This window comes from Halichoerus grypus, chromosome 1 (assembly GCF_964656455.1).
Source record: "Halichoerus grypus chromosome 1, mHalGry1.hap1.1, whole genome shotgun sequence".
Lineage (NCBI taxonomy): Eukaryota > Metazoa > Chordata > Mammalia > Carnivora > Phocidae > Halichoerus > Halichoerus grypus.
The window spans coordinates 125,531,257-125,551,924 of NC_135712.1; the positions used below are offsets into that span (position 1 = coordinate 125,531,257).

The window sequence follows — 20,668 nt, forward strand, 5'->3', positions numbered from 1 at the left end:
TGAGGTTTTTGAACTGCACGAGTAGTCCCACAGCCTGCATGAGAACCAACTTGTGGTTCAAATGGTTAGGGAAGAACTTTCCCTCTCTCCCCCCAGTGGCAAAGCTGAAACATGCAACTTCCCTTGCTACCCTACTCTGCATGTTCCTTTCCTGCTATCTCTGTTCTGTAAATTTCTCATTTACTCCTCTACTAAGGCCTTTAGTGTATCAGCTGAATCTGGCGTCTCCTAGTAGATTTCCATTTGAAGTGGTTTTATTTCCTAGTGTTACATCCAGTGATGGTACATCTTATAATCAGTGATGCCTTAAGTTTCATGCACATAGTATATAATGGGGCCCTCGGGCTGGGACCAGCTGAGACAAGTAGGCTAGCCCATGGAGTTGGACCACACTACCCTCTGGATGTCCCTCTTATACTCTGGGGAGACTAGCCCACAGTTACTACTGATAATTCAGGAGTTGCTTAAAACTTAGGAGATATTTAGGAACTTTGAAACAGATGCCTGGTCACATGCCCAGCTGGCATGCGGCTGAGGACAGAACACAAATTCAGTCCAAATATGGAGATCATATATGTCTGAGGGACTGAAATGGTTGGGGGTGAGTCCTAATGAAGCTGGATTGAGGGAGAGTCTATGGAACCTTGAGATAAAATCCCTACAAGGGAGAGAAGAGACTGGCAGAATGATTCAGTTGAGGAAGAGGGGGCTAGAGGTGAGATCTTGTGGCCAATTTTGACTCAGCTTACCCCTTCCAGGGCTTGTGTGGTAGGGGGTCAAGGAAAGGAGAGGGATGTGGCATGAAACAAAAGATTTAGTCACAGGAGGCTTAAGAGCTCTGCCAGAGGAACTCCTTCCAAAAGAGCTGGTTGTGAGAAGCAGTTCTGTGGAGTGGAAGGATTACTTGAGCCATGGGGGATGCCTGTGAAACTGTTGGAATGGTGGCCATTCTACTTACACCTGCCTAGGATACTCTGGGATACCCACCAGCCAAGCATTTCACATATATCTGAGGAGGTGGAAGCAGGACTGCCCACAAATAAGCTTGCAAACACCTCAGTAGTTCTCACCAACTATACATCCCGCCCACCTCTATGCAACCTTTATCTGCTCTGTCCAAACAGTAGCCACCAGCCATATGCAGCTATTGAACTCTTAAAATATGGCTAGTGTGACTGAAGTAATGAATTTTAAAGGTTATTTAATTTTAATTAAAAAATTAAAAATAAAAGCAGTATAAAATATTTGTCCTGTAAAACAAGAAAAATTTGAAAAGTGTTTTTTTTTGATGTTTATAGAGTTGATTTTCAAACATATGCAATTACTTTCTTAAACGTGATGCTAATAACATCGAGTGGACATAAGAGTTAGTGAATTTATTTAACTTGGACAAGTGTGGTTTTGAAACCAATATGCTTTTGCTTCAAAGCCAATAAACTCTTCCAAAAAAGATGAACCAGTTTTGTTAATATAAATCAAAGGAAAAAATATAAACATCAAAGGAGGACAATTTTTTGGTCCTCAATTCGGTTATTGAAAAAATTTTAAGTATGTTTGGTATAACTTGGGTTTGTGAATCTACTTTTTCAACTATAAATTTTAAAATCTAAATATGGATCAAGTACTTCTGAAGAAAATTTAGCATCCAAATTGAGATGGAGTATAAGGGTAAACTATAAGCCTAATTAGAAGACCTAATACCAAAAAAAGAATCTAAAATATCTTATCAATAATTTTAAAATGTCAATTATATGCTGAAATGATAGGATTTAGAATATATTGAGATAAGTAAAATGTATTATTAAAATTAGTTTCACTTGTTTTCCTCTGACACTTTTAAAAATGTAGCTATTAGAAAATTTAAAATTAGGTACATGGGTTGGATTCTATTTCTATTGGACAGTGATGATCTAGATTCTTTAAAGGCAGGTCTACATTTCGTACTTCTCCACATCCTTGGCACCTAGCATGGTGTTGATGTGGAACGGGGGCTGTATAACTGTTTTTTGAGGAAGAGGATTTAATCTTGGAGAGGAGAGAGTTTTCCACCACTGAGCACAAAGGTGAACTGCTAAGATTGAATTCCCCAGATAATACATAAAACCACAATTTCACTTCCCCAGACAGTTGTTACCCTACATGTTTCTCTTGCCTCTTTTCTCTTGGTCACTAGTAGCTAAATGATGAGGTGCTTAACCTACCACTGGTCTGTTGATTCCTGCCCTTTTGTTTCCCTCTCAAAGTACCCATAGCAATACTGACATAAAGGGAATTGGTGACATCTTGTCTTAATTATCTAGTCAGGTTTGCCAAGTAGGCTTTTTTTTTTTTAAGATTAATTTATTTATTTGAGAGAGAGAGAGAGAGAGAGTGAGCGGTGGGGAGGGGCAGAGGGAGAGGGAGAGGGAGAGAGAATCCCAAATAGCTCCGTGCTAAGCACAGAGCCAGAGGCGGGGCTTGATCTCACAACCCCAAGAATATGACCTCAGCTGAAATCAAGAGTCAGACTTAACCAATTGCACCACCCAGGCACCCCTGCCAACTAGGCTTTTTAATTAAAAATTGTGAACCTTATTTAGGTAGGTCATCAATAAGAACTTTAGCTATAGAAACAAAATGAAACAACAATAAAAAAGCCAAAGTACCTATGGCTTGTCCAGAGAAATTCAGGAGTTTGTGGCTTATCCACTTTGCAAAGTCCATTCTCCTAAGATGCAACATATCTTTTGTGTTCAATCCCAAAATTACACTGAAAGCTTGACTCCCTATGGTGTGAATGGTCTTTCACTCTCAGGAGGAGAAGGAGAAAATGGACGATTTTCTCTTGGGCATGACAGGGAAAGTTGGGTTTTCTGTTGACTTTGCAGCACAGCACATCTATGTTGGGATCTTCTCCAGTTCCTGCTCAACCTATTGTTCAAAATAACTGGTCTATATGATCCAATTAAGCCAGTCACTTCAGCTGAGAAAATAGTATGCTTTCTTCACTCAACTAGCAGATTAATTTCTTGAACGTGATTGGACCTGCTGTGCTGTTGTGTCAGGAGACTGAGTTTTCAATCAAGACTGAGCAAGAACATGGCCTGGGTTACCCCTTCCCTTTCTTGTGATATCCAAGCTAAAAATGCTGGACAAATCTTCATGAATCACTTGAGGTCAGAAAACTATATAGGATATGAGTATGGAGTGCTTCTGACTGATTATGATTAGGGCTGCCTGATAATTTTTTTTAAAGATTTTATTTATTTTTTAAAAAATTTTATTTATTTACTTGTTTGTTTATTTATTTTAGAGAGAGAGAACATGAGTGGGAGGGGAGGGGCAGAGGGAGAGGGAGAGAGAGAGAGAATCTCTCAAGCAGACTCCAGGTTGAGCATGGAGTCCAAAGCAGGGCTTGACCCCATGACCCTGAGATCATGACCTGAGCAGAACCAAGAGCCAGACGCTTAATTGACTGAGCCACCCAGGTGCCCCACCTGGTAATTTTTTAGTAGAAGTATGTCTGATGTAATATGTGGGACATATTTCTACTAAAAAATTATTCATTGTTTATCTGAAATTCAAATTTACCTGGTCATCCTGTATTTTATTTAAGTCCAGCAACCCTAGATAAGATGCCAGAATTGCCCCAAAAAGGCACCATCCTCTTTTGCCATTTATCAAAACAAAAAAGATGATGTAAGAGTTTATGAAAGAGTATCTGTGTTACAATATTATCAAAACAATAACATAGCTAGGAATAAATTTAACCAGGGAAGTAAAAGGTCTCTACACTGAAAACGTTGACAAAAGAATCAAAGACACAAATACATCAAAAGGTATCCCATGCTCATGGATTGGAAGAATTCATACTGTTAAAATGTCTATACTACACAAGGCCATCCATAGATTCAGTGTAATCCTTATCATGATTCCAATGATATTTTTTACAGAAGCAGAAAAAAAAAATCCTAAAATTTATATGGAACAACAAAAGGCTCTGCACAGCCAAAGCAATTCTGAGAAAGAACAAGCAGGAGGCATCACACTTCCTAATTTGAGGCCATATTATAAAACTATAGTAATGAAAACAGTATGGTATTGGCATAAAACACACACACAGACCAATGGAACAGAATTTAGAGACCAGAAGTGAACCCATGCATATACAATTGATTAATACTTGACAAGAGAGCCAAGAATACTCAATGGGGAAGACACAATCTCTTCAATAAATGGTGCTGGGAAAACTGGATATTCGTGTAAGAATGAAACTAGACCCATTTCTTAAATCCACTTACAAAAATTAACGTGAAATGGATTTAAGACTTAAATGTAAGACTGAAAACTATAAAACTCCTAGAAGAAAACGTAGGGAAGAAGCTCCTTGACATGGGTCTTGGCAATGACTTTTTGGATAGGACACTTAAAGCACAAGCAAAAAATTAAAAAATAAATAAGTGGGACTCCATCAAACTAAAAAGCTTCTGCACAGCAAAGGAAATCATCAACAAAAGGAAAGACAACTTACTGAATGGGAAAAAAAAAAATTTGTAAACCATGTATCTGGTAAGAGGTTAATATTCACATTATATAAAGAGCTCACACAACTCAATAGCAAAAAACAAATAGTTCAACTAAAATTGGGCAAAACTGGGGCTCCCAGTCTTTCAAGGCCATCACTTCCCAATGCCCTTTGACCCTGCCGAGGATCACGGACAGGACATAGAGTGCTGTACTCTGGCATGGGAATGGGGGAGGCTGTGGCAGCATCAGCCTTGGGGTTCCAGGCCCCTGTCCTACAGATACTCAGCACGCAGTGGCTCATTTCCAGTGACCCAGCACCATATCCCACCAGCACTTCAAGAAGATGCCTCAAGAAGAACAGGCATTTGGTTTAACAGTCAAGATGTCAACTGGCCAGACAAAGGCATATCCAAGGAGAGATCATATCTGCTTTCTAATCTACTTGAAGACTTCTTGTCCTGATGGCGGACCGTATCAGCCCTGGCACTCCCACCTCAGTGTTCCTGGGGACAGAGCGCCCTTTCTCTCTAAGGAAGGACCTCACTTTGGAGATAAGACCACTCAGTGAAAAGTCCCTGCTCACAAACTGCAAAACGTTAGATTTGTAAGGGTAATAGGTCAGCTGTAGTCATCATGCCCCACCAGCTGATGGTGATGTGTATGTGTTATTGCTTCATCACATAGAATATGAAACAGGTGACTTTGCTTTCCTGAGGAGTAATATCAAATCTCCATTATTGCTTGACTTACTCTTGCCTTTTTTTTTTTTAAGTTTTATTTATTTAAGTAATCTCTACACCCAATGTGGGGCTTGAACTTATGACCCCTGAGATCAAGAGTCACAAGCTCTTCCAACTGAGCCAGCCAGGTGCCCCATTCTTGCCTCTTGAGAAGAAAATCCTCTTATTATGGCTGCTGCTGGCACTCTTACGCTGGCATCACCCGTTCCTCAAAGGGCCCCTGCAAATTCATTTGTAATAATTGGTAAACTTGAATCTTATGCTAACAGATTGGGATCACATAGCTCTGTGCAGATAGAGTACTAACAATTAGTTTCCCTTCTAGAAATGTTAAAATCATTCATTTCTTTATCTTTAATAGCCAAAGTACTATGTTGATTTCTGCATTTTTTTAAAAAAAATGTGTTTTTTAGAGAGAGAGAGAGAGAGAGAACACACCTGTGTGTACACATTAGTGGGGGGAGGGGCAGAGGGAGAGGGAGGGAGAGAATCTTAAGCAGGCTCCACGCCCAGTGTGGAGCCCGACTTGGGGCTCCATCTCATGACCCTGAGATCATGACCTGAGCTGAAATCAAGAGTCAGACTCTTAACCAACTGAGCCACCCAGGCACCCCGATTTCTGCAGTTAAAAAAATATATATATTCAACCTTGGAAGCAGTGTAAATATCTGATAATAACTAAATTAGCAAATTACAATTTAAAAAAATAGGCAAAAGTCCTGAATAGACATTTTTCCAAAGAAAATAGATGAGGGGCCAACAGGTTCATGAAATGATACTCAACATCATTAATTGTTAAGGAAACCACAATAAGATATCACCTCACACCTGTTAGAATGGCTAGCAACAAAAAGACGAAATAAATGTTGGCGAGGATGCGGAGGAAAGGGAACCCTTGTGCACTGCTGGTGGGAATGCAAACTGGTGCAGCCACCATGGAAAACAGAATGGAAGTTCCTCAAAAAGTTAAAAATAGAACTACCATATGGTCCTGCAAAACCCCTTCTGGGACAATATTTGAAGGAAATGAAAACACTATGTCAAGGAGATCTCTGCACCCCCATATCCATAGCAGCATTAGTTACAATGTCAAGACACGGAAGCAGCCTAAGTGTCCTTGGACAGATGCATGGATAAAGAAGTTGGGATATATACAGGTACACACACATATACCCAGAGGAATATTATTTAGCCATAAAAAGCAGGAAAGTCTGTCATTTGCAACAACATGGGTGGACCTTAAGGGCATTATGCTAAGTGAAATAAGACACACAAAGAAAAACAATGTATGATCTCAGTTGTTTGTGGAATCCTAAAAAACAAACGCCTAGAAAAAGAGATCAGATCTATGGTTAGCAGAGGTGGGAGGGGGTGGATTGGAGGAAGGTGGTCAAAAGATACAAACTTCCAGTTGGAAGATAAGTAAGTACCAGGGATGTCTCACACAGCCTGATGACTGACTGCCTCTAACACTGCTGTCTGGTACCTATGAAAGTTGAGAGGGGGCACCTGGGTGGCTCAGTCGTTAAGCGTCTGCCTTCGGCTCAGGTCATGATCCTAGGGTCTTGGGATCGAGCCCCGCATCGGGCTCTCTGCTCGGCGGGAAGCCTGCTTCTCCCTCTCCCACTCCCCCTGCTTGTGTTCCCTCTCTCGCTGTGTCTCTCTCTGTCAAATAAATAAATAAAATCTTTAAAAAAAAAAAAAAGTTAAGAGAGTAAACCCCAAGAGTTCCCAGCACAAGGAAACAATGTATTTTTCTTTTTCTTTTTCTGTATCTAAAGGAGATGATGGATTGTAACTGATGGTGGTACTCATTATACACCTTAAACTTGCACAGTGCTGAACATCAATCACAGTTCAATACATCTGGGGGAAAAAAAAGAATATCTGTGGGGTATTTAGAGATCATCAGAAACCAGCATGGGACTTACTTGATGATTCTTGAAATCCCACAGAGATTAGATCTGGATGTCTATTTCCGTGCCTTCTATAATAAACTGAATTCTATGAAGGGGTCCCGCGAACTGCAATGTGATGCTCTGCCTGTTTTGCTTTGTTTTTCCTTTTATGTGCACACTCAGGCTCCCCAGGGAGACAGTAAGCCCACCGGGGCGGAAACTGTCTCCTGTTTACTGCTGTCCTCAAAGTCCAGCAAACTGTCTGGGCGCCAGGAGGTGCTCAGAAGTGCTGTGGATGACAGTGAAGGTGAGTTTGCTCCCGGTCTGAAAGCCTAAGGACGGGCGTTCTAGCAGCCTCCCTGGGTGTTTACACTGTGCTCCAGGGAGGAGGCCGGAGGCCGGTGGCGTTACCTGGTCTGGAAACAGCGCGCCTGTGCTTCTGGAGGAGCCCCGTGGAAGCCCTTCTCTGGTCCGCTCCAGAACAAATGCTCTGTCCTTGACACCAACAGGAGCAGTAAGCATCCCTGCCACCTGCCAGCGAGCTGCTGCCAGGGTGTGATTTTACCGGCTGTTGTAGGGGGAAGCCCGAGCTCAATAAGGCCCTGGCGGAATCAGGGGCCAGCAGCGCCTTTTCTTACCTGTTAATGAAGCCTCATTAGAAACAGCAAGACACCGTGCTGAGAACTGGAAGCCCCAGTCTGCCCTGGCTCTCCCTGCCAAAGGATGATTAACTTAATGATTTATGGCAGATGCTCTTTGAGATTAGGGGGCGGAGGAGACCGTGTGTGTGCGGCCCCGCGCAGCACGCTGTCCGGTGGAAACGCGGCAGGGTGTGCGGATCCGTTCTCCCCTCCGTGCAATAGCTGAAACAGCGTCCAGGTTCTGGAAAACGCATGGCCATTCAGACCCATAAGTACCTCCTTTTGACGGCTGACGTTTTGGGGCCCCCCAGCTGTGTTTAGGTTAGGGATTTAGGTCTTGGCTGGCGGGGGGGCAGAAAATTAACTGTAACAAGTAAGAAAGGAAAGAAACAGACCTCAGTTGGCCACTTATCTATTTTCTTTGGAAAAATGGCTATTCAGGCCTCAGTGCACCCAGCATAGCTCGCCCGTGCACGACGCCCTCTTCCAGGGAGGCCCTTGTACCCACTGCTTCCACGGAGGGCACCGGGGAGCGCGCAGCTGTGCAGGGATTGGTGCTTTGCAGAGATGTAGCATCAGGTGGTGCCTTGACTATTTCTGAGCCTCAGACCACAAACAGAATTATGTAAAGGTGTGGTGCAAGCTGTAAATAGCTGTCCTGCCCACATGACTTACTAATACAATCCCTTTGATCCTAGAAGCCAAAAAGGAAAGCCAGTTGGCGCGGTGTCAACCAGGAGACCCCACTTCTTGCCTTGCTTCTCTTTTAAGCGTTCTTAAGGGTAAAGAAGGTTTCTTTTGTTTATGTCGGCTTTGGCTCTTTGGAACCCCAGGGGTGGGGGGAGGGTGTCTTTGAATGTGCCCATATTGGACACATCCCCCTGTCTGGATTAGCCACTTAGGAGGACAGACTCGTGTGGATATTTTGGTCTGTAATTCTGTGTGGCAGGTGGACTAACAGAAGCTTGGGGGAAGAATTAAGAAATTAAGGCTGGGCTTTGTGTGTGTGGTTTTGGAGACACTGAGAGCCTGTGGTAGGACACAGGTGGTGGTTTCAGTTTTAATCAGAAGGCAGGGGAGTCTTGCCTGGGTCGGTGGCAGATTCACACACTATATTTGGCTGGGCTAGGCCCTGAGAAGGCTGGGGGAAGGATCCTGGAAAAAAGTTCTGAGGCTGCCAGTGGGGTAGGCAACCACAACCTAATTAATACCCCCTCCCCGATTTGAAGTACCGTTTAAACTGATTGAGAGATGCTCTGCCATCGCAGTGAGATGTGTGAGTCTGCACGAATATGCCTGTGCAGAGTGCATTAGAGAGATCTGAATGCTCTGTGATGCTTATGATCATGATATATTCAACAAAGCACCAGGCCAATCCACTGTCTAGCAAGAGTGTTGTTTTTGCCCCCAAACCGTGGCAATCTTACATGCCATGAACACAAGTCTTGCTTAAGCCGCATGTTTATGTCCATAAACCCAAGAGCAGCTGACCCTTGGATGACGAGGTAGATGGCGTCATGCTCAAGGACCCCTGCAGAAGCCATTAAGAATGGCTCTGGGAGCAAAAAGCCAGGCAGGTAAAGCGATATCCATCTTCACCTGACAGTGGGTTGAACAAGGTGGGCAGACTGGAAGCCACACACAAAGCATTTATTTGGAGAGGGACAAGGAAGGTTGATCAAGCTACAGACTATTTAAATTAAGGCAGAAGGACCCTCTCCACTTCCAGGATGCTTTTCAGACTAAGCTGAATCAACCAGGGAATCCAGCTCGGGAGGGTAGGGTGGTGGTGGGAGTCTAGGCTATGTGGGGGAAACTCCTCTAGGAACTTCACTGGTCACTTGGTGAGGGAGGCAGCATTTTCTTCGTGAAAACAGAAGTTCCTTCATTCGCTGAAACAAACAAAAAACGCAAGTGAGAGAAGTCGTAGATGATGAAAATTAGTAAAGAGGTCATAGTGGGAGTACAGGAAAGGCAAGAGTCTCATGGAAAGAATTTGGCCTTTGGAACAAGGCAGTTTGGGTTTCAAACCCCTGTTCCATGGTTTTTAGCTGTGTGACCTTGGGCAAATGACTTCAGCTCTCTGAGGCTTTGTCTCCTGTCTATAAAATGGGGAGAATGATGTCATCCTGGCAGAGTTTTGGGGAGAAATGAAGATAAAGAACTTAAGACTGAGCTGTACCTAGTGGGCACTCACTAGTCGAGTTCTTATATTCTTGAAGTAAATTCAGCCTAACTCATTACTTTTTGTATATGTTTAAAACAATTTTATGTATATATTCAGATGTTCAAGGGCACGTGAAAAAATGAGCTTTGTTAGGAACATCTAGCTTTTATAATCAGCAGAAATCAATCCAATAAAAAGACAGTCGGAAAGGAGCTGGATGACATATTCTCTATTGGAAAAGAGGGAGGATTCCGTTGCTTCTATACGGTTCTCTTGCCTTCGAGAGAAAAATGTTACACAGCACCTTGGAGAAGCCAGGAGACCTGGGCTCCAGTCCCAGCTCTGCCTCCACCTCCCCGTGTGATCACAAACACATCCTTTTCTGCTCTGGGCTTTTGTATTCTCTCTGAAATTGAGGGGTTGTCTTATGTAATCACTAAGTTGCCTCTCAGAGCTGATGTTCTATTCATTATTCAATGTATGTCTTGGAAGGGACTTTGGAGGGAAAAGTGAAGATACAGAATTATGGTAGACTAAAGCTTGGATTTCCTCAACAAGCTGGCAAGGAAGCAGAATCCCAAGACTTACACATATGCTCCTGGAATCCTTACCCATTAAAAAAAGACTGCGAATATACACATACCTGTGTGCACGTGCATACACGTACATATACAGATATATATATGCCATTCCTACCCCTTGCTTCTCTCCACTATGGAGGCTGGAAAAGCTAAGTAATTTCTTTCCCAGCATCCCTTGCAGGGAGGTATGCTCATGTGAGCAGGTTATATGGTCAATGAGATGTAAGGGAAAATCCACTGGAGGCCTTCTCAACATGTTTTTCCTTCACTGATAAAAGAAGAGAGCTGCCTCCCTCTTCCCTCCCCTTCTTACCATGAATGAAGATATGAGTCTGGAGCTGTGGTAGGCATTTGGCAACCATGGGTAATGAAATGAAGACAAAAAGCCCATATATCAGGGATGGTATATCAGGAAGATGAAAGAGCTTGGGACCTTAATGAAATCATTGAGGGGCCTAGACCACTTTATTTCTGGAACTCTTAAATAAGCACGGTTTGTGCCCTTGCCGCTCAAAGTGTGGTTTGTGGGCCAGCAGTTATAGGTATCACCTGGGAGCTTTGTTAGACTTGAAGAATTTCTGGCCTACCCCAGACCTAGTGAAGCAGAGTCTGCATTAAAAAAAAAGTCCCCAGGTTGTTCTCTGTATTTAAGAATCTGCTTTTTTGTTTGTCTCTTTTTTTCTTTGTTCATTTGTTCTTAAATTCTACCTATGAGTGAAAAAACAGACTCTTAAATACAGAGAGCAAACTGATGGTAACCAGAGGGGAGGTGGGGGGATGGGGGAAAGAGGTGAAGGGGATTAAGAGCACACTTATCTTGATGAGCACTGAGTCATGTCTAGAGATGTTGAATCATTATATCATACACCTGAAACTAATATGATACTGCATGTTCATTATAGTTCAATAAAAAATAAAATATGCTCAGGTTTTGGTGTTCTGAGTGCACATTAAAGTTTCAGGAGCATTGGTTTGTAGCCCCATTAATGAGGGTCTATTACCCGCAGCTGAAAGTACCCCTAACAGACAGCATGTATGTCCTTGGTATGTCCAAACACGTAGAAGTATGTCCATGTGTGTGTATGTGTATATCTGCAGATGTGAATATACGAATAGAAAAATCCTGCAAGGAAGACATGAACAGACATTTTTCCAAAGAAGACATCCAAATGGCCAACAGACACATGAAAAAGTGCTCAACATCACTTGGCATCAGGGAAATACAAATCAAAACCTCAATGAGATACCACCCCACACCAGTCAGAATGGCTAAAATTAACAAGTCAGGAAACGACAGATGTTGGCGGGGATGTGGAGAAAAGGGAACCCTCCTACACTGTTGGTGGGAATGCAAGCTGGTGCAGCCACTCTGGAAAACAGTATGGAGGTTCCTCAAGAAGGTGAAAATAGAGCTACCCTATGACCCAGCAATTGCGCTACTGGGCATTTACCCCAAAGATACAAATGTAGGGATCCGAAGGGGCATGTGCAGCTCAATGTTTATAGCAGCAATGTCCACAATAGCCAAACTGTGGAAAGAGCCCAGATGTCCATCGACGGATGAATGGATAAAGAAGATGTGGTATATATATATATACAATGAAATATTATGCAGCCATCAAAAAAATGAAATCTTGCCATTTGCAATGACATGGATGGAACTAGAGGGTATTTTGTTAAGCGAAATAAGTCAATCAGAGAAAGACAATTATCATAGGCTCTCACTGATACGTGGAATTTAAGAAACACAACAGAGGATCATAGGGGAAGAGAGGAAAAAATAAAACAAGATGAAACCAGAGAGAGAGACAAACCAAAAGAGACTCTTAATCATAGGAAACAAACTGAGGGTTGTTGGAGGGGAGGGACATGGAGGGAAGGGGTAACTGGGTGATGGGTATTAAGGAGGGCATGCGAGGTAATGAGCACTGGGTGTTATATAAGACTGATGAATCACAGACCTGTACCTCTGAAACCAATAATACATTATATGTTAATTAATTGAATTTAAATGGAGAAGTGTACATTTGAAAAAAAAATCCTGCAAGGACACAGGCTGTGGGAGTGTGCGCGCGCGCGCGCGTGTGTGTTGGGGAGTTTGAGGGTGATTTCTCTTTCTTACCTTAGCTGCTTCTATAGTGTTTGAAAAACTTCTAATTTCGAACCCATGAGTATGTAGAGCTGTCACAGGAATGCGGGGCGAGGAGAGGCTTACCAGCTCTCCTCCCTGTCCAGCAGGGCGTGGTAGGACGCCACGTCCCTCTGCAGCTGGGCCTTGCGCGCCCGCAGATGCTCGCGAGCCTCCTGCTGCTGCCCGGCCTCCCAGCGCATCTCCCTGAGCTCCGCCTCCAGCCTGCTGACCACGGCGCCCAGGCTCTGGAGCTCGATGTCGTGCCAGTGCTTGGCGTCGTGCAACGTGTTCTCCAGGCCTCGTTTCTGCCAAAGAGAGAACGCAGTCCACACCCGAGGCCGCAGGCAGGGCCCTCGAAGAGGGAGGTGGGCACAGCTGTGGGAAGTGCTGCGCTGGGCCTGGGCTGTCCGTTACTCCAAGGACAATGGCCTCGCTGGCTTACGGGGGGGAATGATGAATCCTCCTCCGGAGGCCAGACTCTTGTTTAGTCTAATTCACTGATGTTTCTGATGAGGGGGTGCGGGGAGGAAGACAGAGAAAAGGGGAAGAAGGCGAGGCAGAAAGATGAAGTATACTGATGAGAGAGAATGAGTGAGAAAGATAATGCGAGAAAAAAATGAGAGTGAGAAATTGACATACACACAAGGGGAGGCAGTTTGCAGGTGTTTTTTTTCAAACAAATCTTGCTCTCTGAACCGCCTCTGGGCCTTTTTGCTCATGATTTCTCACTCCCTGGGGGGTCCTTTCCTCCTCCACTGCTGAAACCCCTTCCATCATTCAGTTAAAATGCCTTCTCCTCCAGCAGGCTTGCCCAGATTGCCAGAGTTAGAATGAATGTCTCTGGCCTTTATACACTCAGCAGGTTCTTCTTTAGTGTGTTAGTAGCACACCTTGGCTAATGCCTCTTCCCCTTGCTGCCCCTTCCCTGTGGGCTCCCCACTGCCCCGTCCTGAGCCGGTTTCTCTCTGAGCCATGCTTCCTGCGCCTGCGTTGGTTGGTCTCTGCCACGCTCATGATTTTAGTTGTCTCTCTCCCGGTGACTCTTGCATTGATGTTTCCAGGACAGACCTCTCCCCCTGAGCATAAACCTGCTACTGAATTTCTTCCTGGAAATGTATACAGTCCAAGGGCACCTCAAATCAACGTGTCCACAATGGAGCCACTGGCTTCTTTCGGAACCTGTTTGCCTCTCCTATCTGTGCTTCCGCTGGTGAGTCTGCATGGACTAGAAACCTGGCAAAGGCATGTCCCTCATCTTCCTCCCCTCCCTGATTCAATCATCATAGAGTCCTGCCTCTTATATATTCTGGAAAGTTTTCACATTTATGCCCTCTCTCCCCCAGGCACCGGTGCCCAGGATGGATGCTTATCACTGCTACCCTGGGGTAACCTCAGTAGCTTGTAGCTCATCTCTTGGTCTCTAGTTCCTCCTGCCCCTGCATTCTCCACATAGCAGCCACTGTGCTCTGTCGAAAGTCCGAATCTGGATTTGTATCTCCCCTTCCTTCTCACCTGGATCATTCCTACTCATCCCCAAGTCCAAGCTTAGGGGTCACCTCCCCCAGGAAGACTTCCTTGATTGTCTCTTGCCCTTTCCCCCACCAGGCCGGGTTAGGGGCCCCTCCTTTGGGTTTCCATGGCTGCCCAAGTACATGCATGCCCTTAAACTTGTAATAGTGGGCTGAGCTTCTTAGGGGCATGTTTCCTCTACCAGACGGTGAACTCTTGAGAGCAGAAAGGAAGTTTCTGTAACTCCCATGATAAGACAGGGGCTGGCACAGAGTAGGTGCTCAAACGGGTGTGCTGCCCAGGATGACAGCACTTGTATTATGGTTACACTTATTGCCCTACCTGTCTCCCCATTAGACTGGAAACCTCATCTTCCCATATAGCAAGCCTTGCAGACTGTAGGGCTGACCAATAAACACCTTTAAAAAACTGTGTGCATCTATCTTTAACATTTTTTAATAGTTGTCATCATGGTGCACCTATAATTTAGCATCTGGCTTTTTTTATATGACACATAACAACAGATAAGTATCTTTTCAAATTGGAGTAAAATCTCAATAATACAACTTTCTGTACCCTGCCCCCTAAGAGGAGATTTTTCATACCCTTTTGATTACTGTGGTTGAAATGGAAGATTCTTGGTCAGGATGCCATCTTGAATCATGGCTCCTGTTAAGCAGGGGCCACCATATCATCTTATTTAAACCATCTTAATTCCATAGGATATAAGAATATTGAGTCAGATTCCCATCCTAGGTACACTTACAGGTGGCAAAAAATGTGACTAGTAGAAAAAAAATCTGGATCAGTATCTGGTCTAGGGTTATTATTTTGGTGAGATCTGAAAACCCCTCTATGGCAAAGAAGATGCAGAAATGGCCACCTGCACTTTGAGAATCACTTGTTCCAAACTCTCTGGGTTTTCCTTCTTTGTTCATCAGGAAATTGCTTGGTTTGTAGTGTTTAGTGTTGACATTGGACCTGTAACAGCTGTGATTTGGAAAAAACTTTCATGGAATCACGTTTGGATCATCTGTCTACAGTTTTTGCTCCATGTTCACAGGTGACTTCTCCATGTGGCCTGAGGTTTTCTTTGATGACTTAGGAACCATTGCCCAATGTAGGTTCGTGGAAATGCCTATCAGAGGTCCTCTGTCTCTTTTGTCCCATCCTCAGAGTCCTGGTCCAGCTTTCCCCGCTAAGTCCCTGACATCCTGGCCTGGTTCTCACAGAGACGCTTGGGCTCAAGTGATGGCAGCCAGGCCACTGCCACCCGTCTCCCAGTTCCAGCCCCCACAGCAGCACAACACAACACAACAATAAGCACACTTATTCCCCAGTTTCTGGAGATTGAATTGCTAAGCCCTCCAGAAAGTAAAAATAGTGACCTTATGTGATTTCTGGCCTTGAGCTCCATTCCTGATTTGAGCTGACGGAACACAGAGCTCAGTCGGCTTTAAGCACCATTACAGGTCCCTGGCTGCCAATACAAACAGTGCCTTGCTGGCAAAGGGGGCTGCAAGCGCCACCAGCTCGCCTGTCTGAGGTTTGTGCGAGCTGCGGGGGCCCTGTGTGTGGGCAGGCTGCTCTGACCGAGGATAATAGGGACGGCTGGATGGACTGAGCTGTCCATTTGAAAGCTGCAGAAAGGTGTGCTTCTTGTTCCAGCTGTCTGGGCTCCTAACCTCGGCTGTAAGGCCCAGGGACCAGAGCTCTGATCTACCAGCTAGCAGGGGACAGAGGCAGCCCGTCCTGGGTCCCAAGCACAGCCAGCATGTCACTACTCCTAAGTCTTCTGGTTGGGGGTGTGAGTTTTCTTTCGATTGGTTCCAGTAGGCAGGACCATGGGGTTTAAGTGAGGTGATCAGATGATGCCAACTTGGGATTGCTCTACCAGGGGTTATAATAATAATTTTACAATGATAACCAGTAATAGATACCATTTATTGACTGCTCACTCTGTGCCAGGCACTGTCCTAAGGGCTTGACCTGCATTGTTTCATCAGTCATCCCCATGACTTTATGAGGTAAATTCTGTTCAGTCTGGCAGCAGATCACATTTCCAAAGACAGCTGCAATCCCTGTCTCCATCCCACGTGTTCTTTCTCTAGGTGGCCTTGCCACTGCCTCATCAAGAGGTGGCGTTTCTTTCTCTTCTTGTGGGATCTGAGATGGCCCGTGCCTGCTAAGACCAACAGAGTTCTGTATAAGTGATATTCAGGGACTTGTAAGCCCAGGTGTTAAGAGGCCTGGTAGCTTCTGTGCGGGTGCTCTGAGGAAAGCCGGATGCCACATCAGAAGTCCGACTACATGACTGCCATGATTTGAGGAAGTCAGAGCTAGCCACCTGGACAGGCCCCATGGAGGGAGAAAAAGAGATGCACAGCTGAGGCCCCACACATGTGAGCGGAAGCCACCATTCTTGGATGGTCTGGCCCCAGCAGATGCCCAGCTGTCTCTGCTGGACTCCGCCTCAACTGAACACATTTTTTACTGTTGTCTTAAGCCACCAACACAGCAGATACATATGATAACCCAAACAGATCCTCACTTCGCAAGTGAGAAAACAGAATCTTAGAGACGTCACTGCGCTAATGAGTAGGGGAGTCAAGATTCCAGATTCCAGAGTGAGTGCCAATCCCCAATTCCAGAAGCCCGCTGTGGTCTAGTAGAGAAATAGAGCCAGAAGGGCTCAGCCCCTCCACTTGTTACTCCTGTTCATGGGCAAACCCCTGAACCACAGTTTGCTCTGCTGCAAAATGGGATGTCAGTCCCAGCCCCCCACACTTCTCAGTGTTTCTATGAGGGTCCAATGAGAGAATGCAGGTGAGCATGCTCTCATGACTATTAGCATCTCTTTGAAGAAATTACATTTTGGACACTCATCAAGTGCTTTGGGGACATGAAACAAACTAGACATGGTCTCTGCCCTGAAGAAGTTAATGTGATGTCAGTGGATGAGCTGATATAATCACATGAACCACAGGGCTCTGAAGGCAAATAGGTGGCAGGTGGAGAGATCAGCCCACCTATGGGAGTCAGGATCTAGGCTTTTCGTTGGGTGTAGCACTTGCGTATCTTCTACCTCACCTGTGCCAAGGGTGTGAGGACAGGTAGAGGTGGGCAGAGTTGGGGGGAGGGGTCTCCTTGCAGCCATGGGAAGAACATGTCCAGAGGCTCAAGTGTAGGAGAGCAAAGGGTAAGTTCTAGGCATTTCCCTTCCTGCAGAATCTGGGCTGGTCTGTGAATGAAGCCCAAGCACTGGGTGGTGCTGGAAGGTCTGGCGAAGGAAGGCTTTCTCTTTTACCCCCAGGCAATCTCAGGGGGGAGGGACACTGAAAATGCAGAAGAGAGGGGACAGTAGATAGAGGAATGTCCCAGATGGGGCAACAGTAGACAGGGCAAGTTTACTGAAGGGAGGAGAGAGTGGATAAAACTTCAGAGACATTTTGAGGCTGGAAACAGAAGACAGAAGATCTCCTGTTCGGGGACTTAAACCTTACCTGCAGAATGGTGCAGGTGACAGCGTCTGCGAAGGACAGAGGTGAGGGCAGGCTGGCGCTCGCTGAGAATGGAGGCTGCTGGGAGCAACTGCTCTGGGAGCACAGTACCCTCTGCCGTGTTCAGTCATTTGGTGGAACCCAATCTGGTCATGAGCTTTTAGAGGACGGGAACCATCCACTTCATGTTTACGTCCCTGGGACCTACCTCACAGAGGGCTTAGCACACAGTAGGCAGCCAGTATATGTGTGGCTAAGTAATGTGCCACCTCCATCCAGGTGCAATTCATCCAGGCTTTTCTGATGATGTGGGATTGAGTATATGCCCAATATTTTGCCTGGCACTTTTTTTTTTAAGATTTTATTTATTTATTTGACAAAGAGAGTGAGAGAGCACAAGCAGAGGGAGCAGGAGAGGGAGAGGGAAAAGCAGGCTCCCCACTGAGCAGGGAGCCCGATGCGGGGCTTGATCCCAGGACCCTGAGATCATGACCTGAGTCGAAGGCAGACGCTTAACTGACTAAGCCACCCAGGCATCCCTGCCTGGCACTTTTTATCACTGGAAGAAGGCAATTTTGGCAGCCACAAGGACATCTGGGGAATAAATGGCAGCCCCTTAACCAGGCTTAAAGGGACTTGGGCAAAAGGCAGCACTCCTAGTATTAGGATCAAGGGTTATGGCAGGGGAATAAAACTGATGAGCATAAAATTCACATAACTTAGTAAATAATGCAATGTCTTTCAGATAAATTTTAAGCTAAAGTAGCATTGTTTTAGGCTGTAGTTTCTCGATTTTTCTCACCTCAAATCCTTTTCTCACATCCCCTCGCACTGACCCTGATCCCATCACAGAATGTGGCAACGAGACGTGTATCATGTTGTGCTATGCTGTGGCAAGACGAACATCTCCCTGAGCTGACTGGGCAGCTTGTGACCTTGTTGGCCAGAGGACAATGGACCCAAGGGAACTGAAGACACGTGAGGAGGGGAACTGGGGGTGATGGAATGATCTTGGCCACGGGCACTGAAAACATTGTTTCTGAGGGAACCAACTAGAATAAATCCTTGAGCTAACTTGATGGTAGACTAAGACTGCATTGGGAGGTGGGGCTGCTGGTTTGGTGATGGAACAGATTTGGGTGGCAAAATTGAGATGAGGAGGGTGTATGGGGAGTGGTAGAAGAAAGGGGCACTAGTGATAGTATTGGAACTTTCCCAAGGCTTGAAGCTGATGGGAGACAGGGGCTCCTTGGGCCTCGGTGGAGTCCAGACCCACCTCAGCTGCACAAGGATTACATGAACCATCCCTTCATGCACTCCAGTGTGGACAACACACTTGTGGTTCAAATCAGTACACATGGCCCCCGGAGGGGGCATCGAACAGGAGCTGTGGGCTTGGTACCCTAATAACTTCAGTTGACCCCAGAGAGCAGAGGGTGAATTGCTAAATTATTAATAATTATTTTAATCACAACTAATAATAAATAATGCAAGAGACCTTCCCACAAACCCCAGTGAGTCTGAGGAGCTTCCTAGTCTTAGTTCGGGGTTCCCCAGAAGCAGAGCCTAAGGCAGGGATCCTGGTACATGTAAATAATTAAGGGGTTGCTCTCAAGAAAAGGGGAGCAAGGAAAGCAGGATAGGGCAGAGGAAGGCGCTAAGCCAGGAGGAGTCTCCATTGGAATCTGGTACAGCCTGATCCCACAGAGAGCCAGCGAGTGTGAATTACAGGGTGCAACCCATTCCACTCAGAAGCAAGTGGGCGGGGCTCTTAAACCCCACCTCAGCTAGTCATTGGCTGAGGGCTAGAGGAGGCGGGCCTAACCGCCCAGGCCAGGTGTCCACTGTTTGGCTGAGGCCCATTCTCTGGACAAGTGGGGCATCTAGGGGTGTAAGCAGTCCACACTCACAGCGGTGGCCTGGTGTCGGGTATTTCGGTGGGGCACTAACAGCGTTCACTATACTTGTGGTTCGGTATCAGCTGACTCTTTCCGGCCTCAAGACTCAACATGCTGGGAGGTGGGAATCTCTTGCGAACTCCGACCCAGATGACTACAGCTCAACAGTTGAGATTTAAAATTGACATAAGAAATGCCGGGGCTCTCCCAGCCCACTCACCAGGGCCCGCAAGGATTCCGTCTCGGCCTGGAGGCTCTGGACCCGGCACGAAGTGTTGTGCAGCTCCAGCCTGAGGGCAGCGGCCAGCTTGTCTTCCTGCGTCTGCGCCCGGCGGGCCACCTCTGCCTGTTGCTGTGGAGGGCCAGGTCTCCGCGTGAGCAGGGGAGCGTGGACAGCCTGAACCCCGCCTTGCCTCTCGCCCTCCCCAGGGACCGCTCCACGGCCTCTGACTCAGAGCAAACAACTGGCAGATGGAAAAATCCCTTTTTCCACAGGCGCCCCCACCGATTTGTATACAAGCGTTTATTTAGTTTGAACATAGAGTGCATGCAAGTAGAATACAATTCAAAAGCTTTTTCTGAAGGATTTATAGAAGAAAGTCTCCTTCTGTCCCTATGCTTTAATTACCCAGTTCTTCTGTTTCCAGTTTCTTATACCTCTTTCCAGAAATATTTCATATATTTATAAGTAAATATATATGATCATCCTCTCCTTGCCTTGGTACTTAATATATCTTAGAAAATATTCTCTACCAGTATATATAGATCAGTTACATTCTTTTCAATGGCTCCATAGTACTGCCTTGTTTGGAAGTACCGTAATTATTTAGAAGCCCTGCACTGATGAGCGCTTAGATTGTTTCCAGTCTACGCCTGTTACAAACAATGGTGTAAAGAATAACCCTACAACCCTCATTTTCCACACACGGGAGTATCTCTGAGGGGTAAATCCCTGCAGTGGGACTGCTGAGTCAAAGGGTATGCATTTGTCATTTTGATGGATGTTGCCAAATTGCCTTTCAGAGAACTCGGAACCGGTTCCAACACTGTCAGCCAGTGCTGATTGCCCCACACCTTCTTCAAATGAGGAACTATCC

At 45.5% G+C, this 20,668-nt stretch overlaps 2 protein-coding genes across 8 annotated transcripts in view; one reads left to right on the forward strand and one right to left on the reverse strand.

Annotated features, from left to right (window-relative positions):
- Positions 1-20,668, forward strand: part of LOC118519394 (uncharacterized) — a 78,477-nt gene that overhangs the window by 39,874 nt on the left and 17,935 nt on the right. For 3 of the 7 annotated variants that reach the window (XR_013447563.1, XR_013447566.1, XR_013447562.1), the window contains one exon: positions 18,526-18,752. Coding sequence is in view for 1 of the 7 variants with exons in the window: in XM_078071727.1 (XP_077927853.1) it covers positions 7,328-7,451; positions 18,526-18,587 (186 nt within the window). In the remaining 6 variants the exon portion in view is untranslated. Of the gene's footprint in view, positions 1-7,327; positions 7,452-18,525; positions 18,753-19,654; positions 20,147-20,668 lie in introns of those variants that run through there. The other 4 variants (XR_013447570.1, XR_013447567.1, XR_013447571.1 and 1 more) reach the window with 3 other exon arrangements.
- Positions 9,415-20,668, reverse strand: part of BFSP2 (beaded filament structural protein 2) — a 66,980-nt gene continuing 55,726 nt past the window's right edge. Inside the window, exons 5-7 of the mRNA XM_036066815.2 lie at positions 19,792-19,923; positions 12,749-12,969; positions 9,415-9,677 (exon numbers count right to left, since the gene is read on the reverse strand). Of these exons, the coding sequence (XP_035922708.1) occupies positions 9,671-9,677; positions 12,749-12,969; positions 19,792-19,923 (360 nt within the window). The 3' untranslated portion in view covers positions 9,415-9,670. The remainder of the gene's footprint in view (positions 9,678-12,748; positions 12,970-19,791; positions 19,924-20,668) is intronic.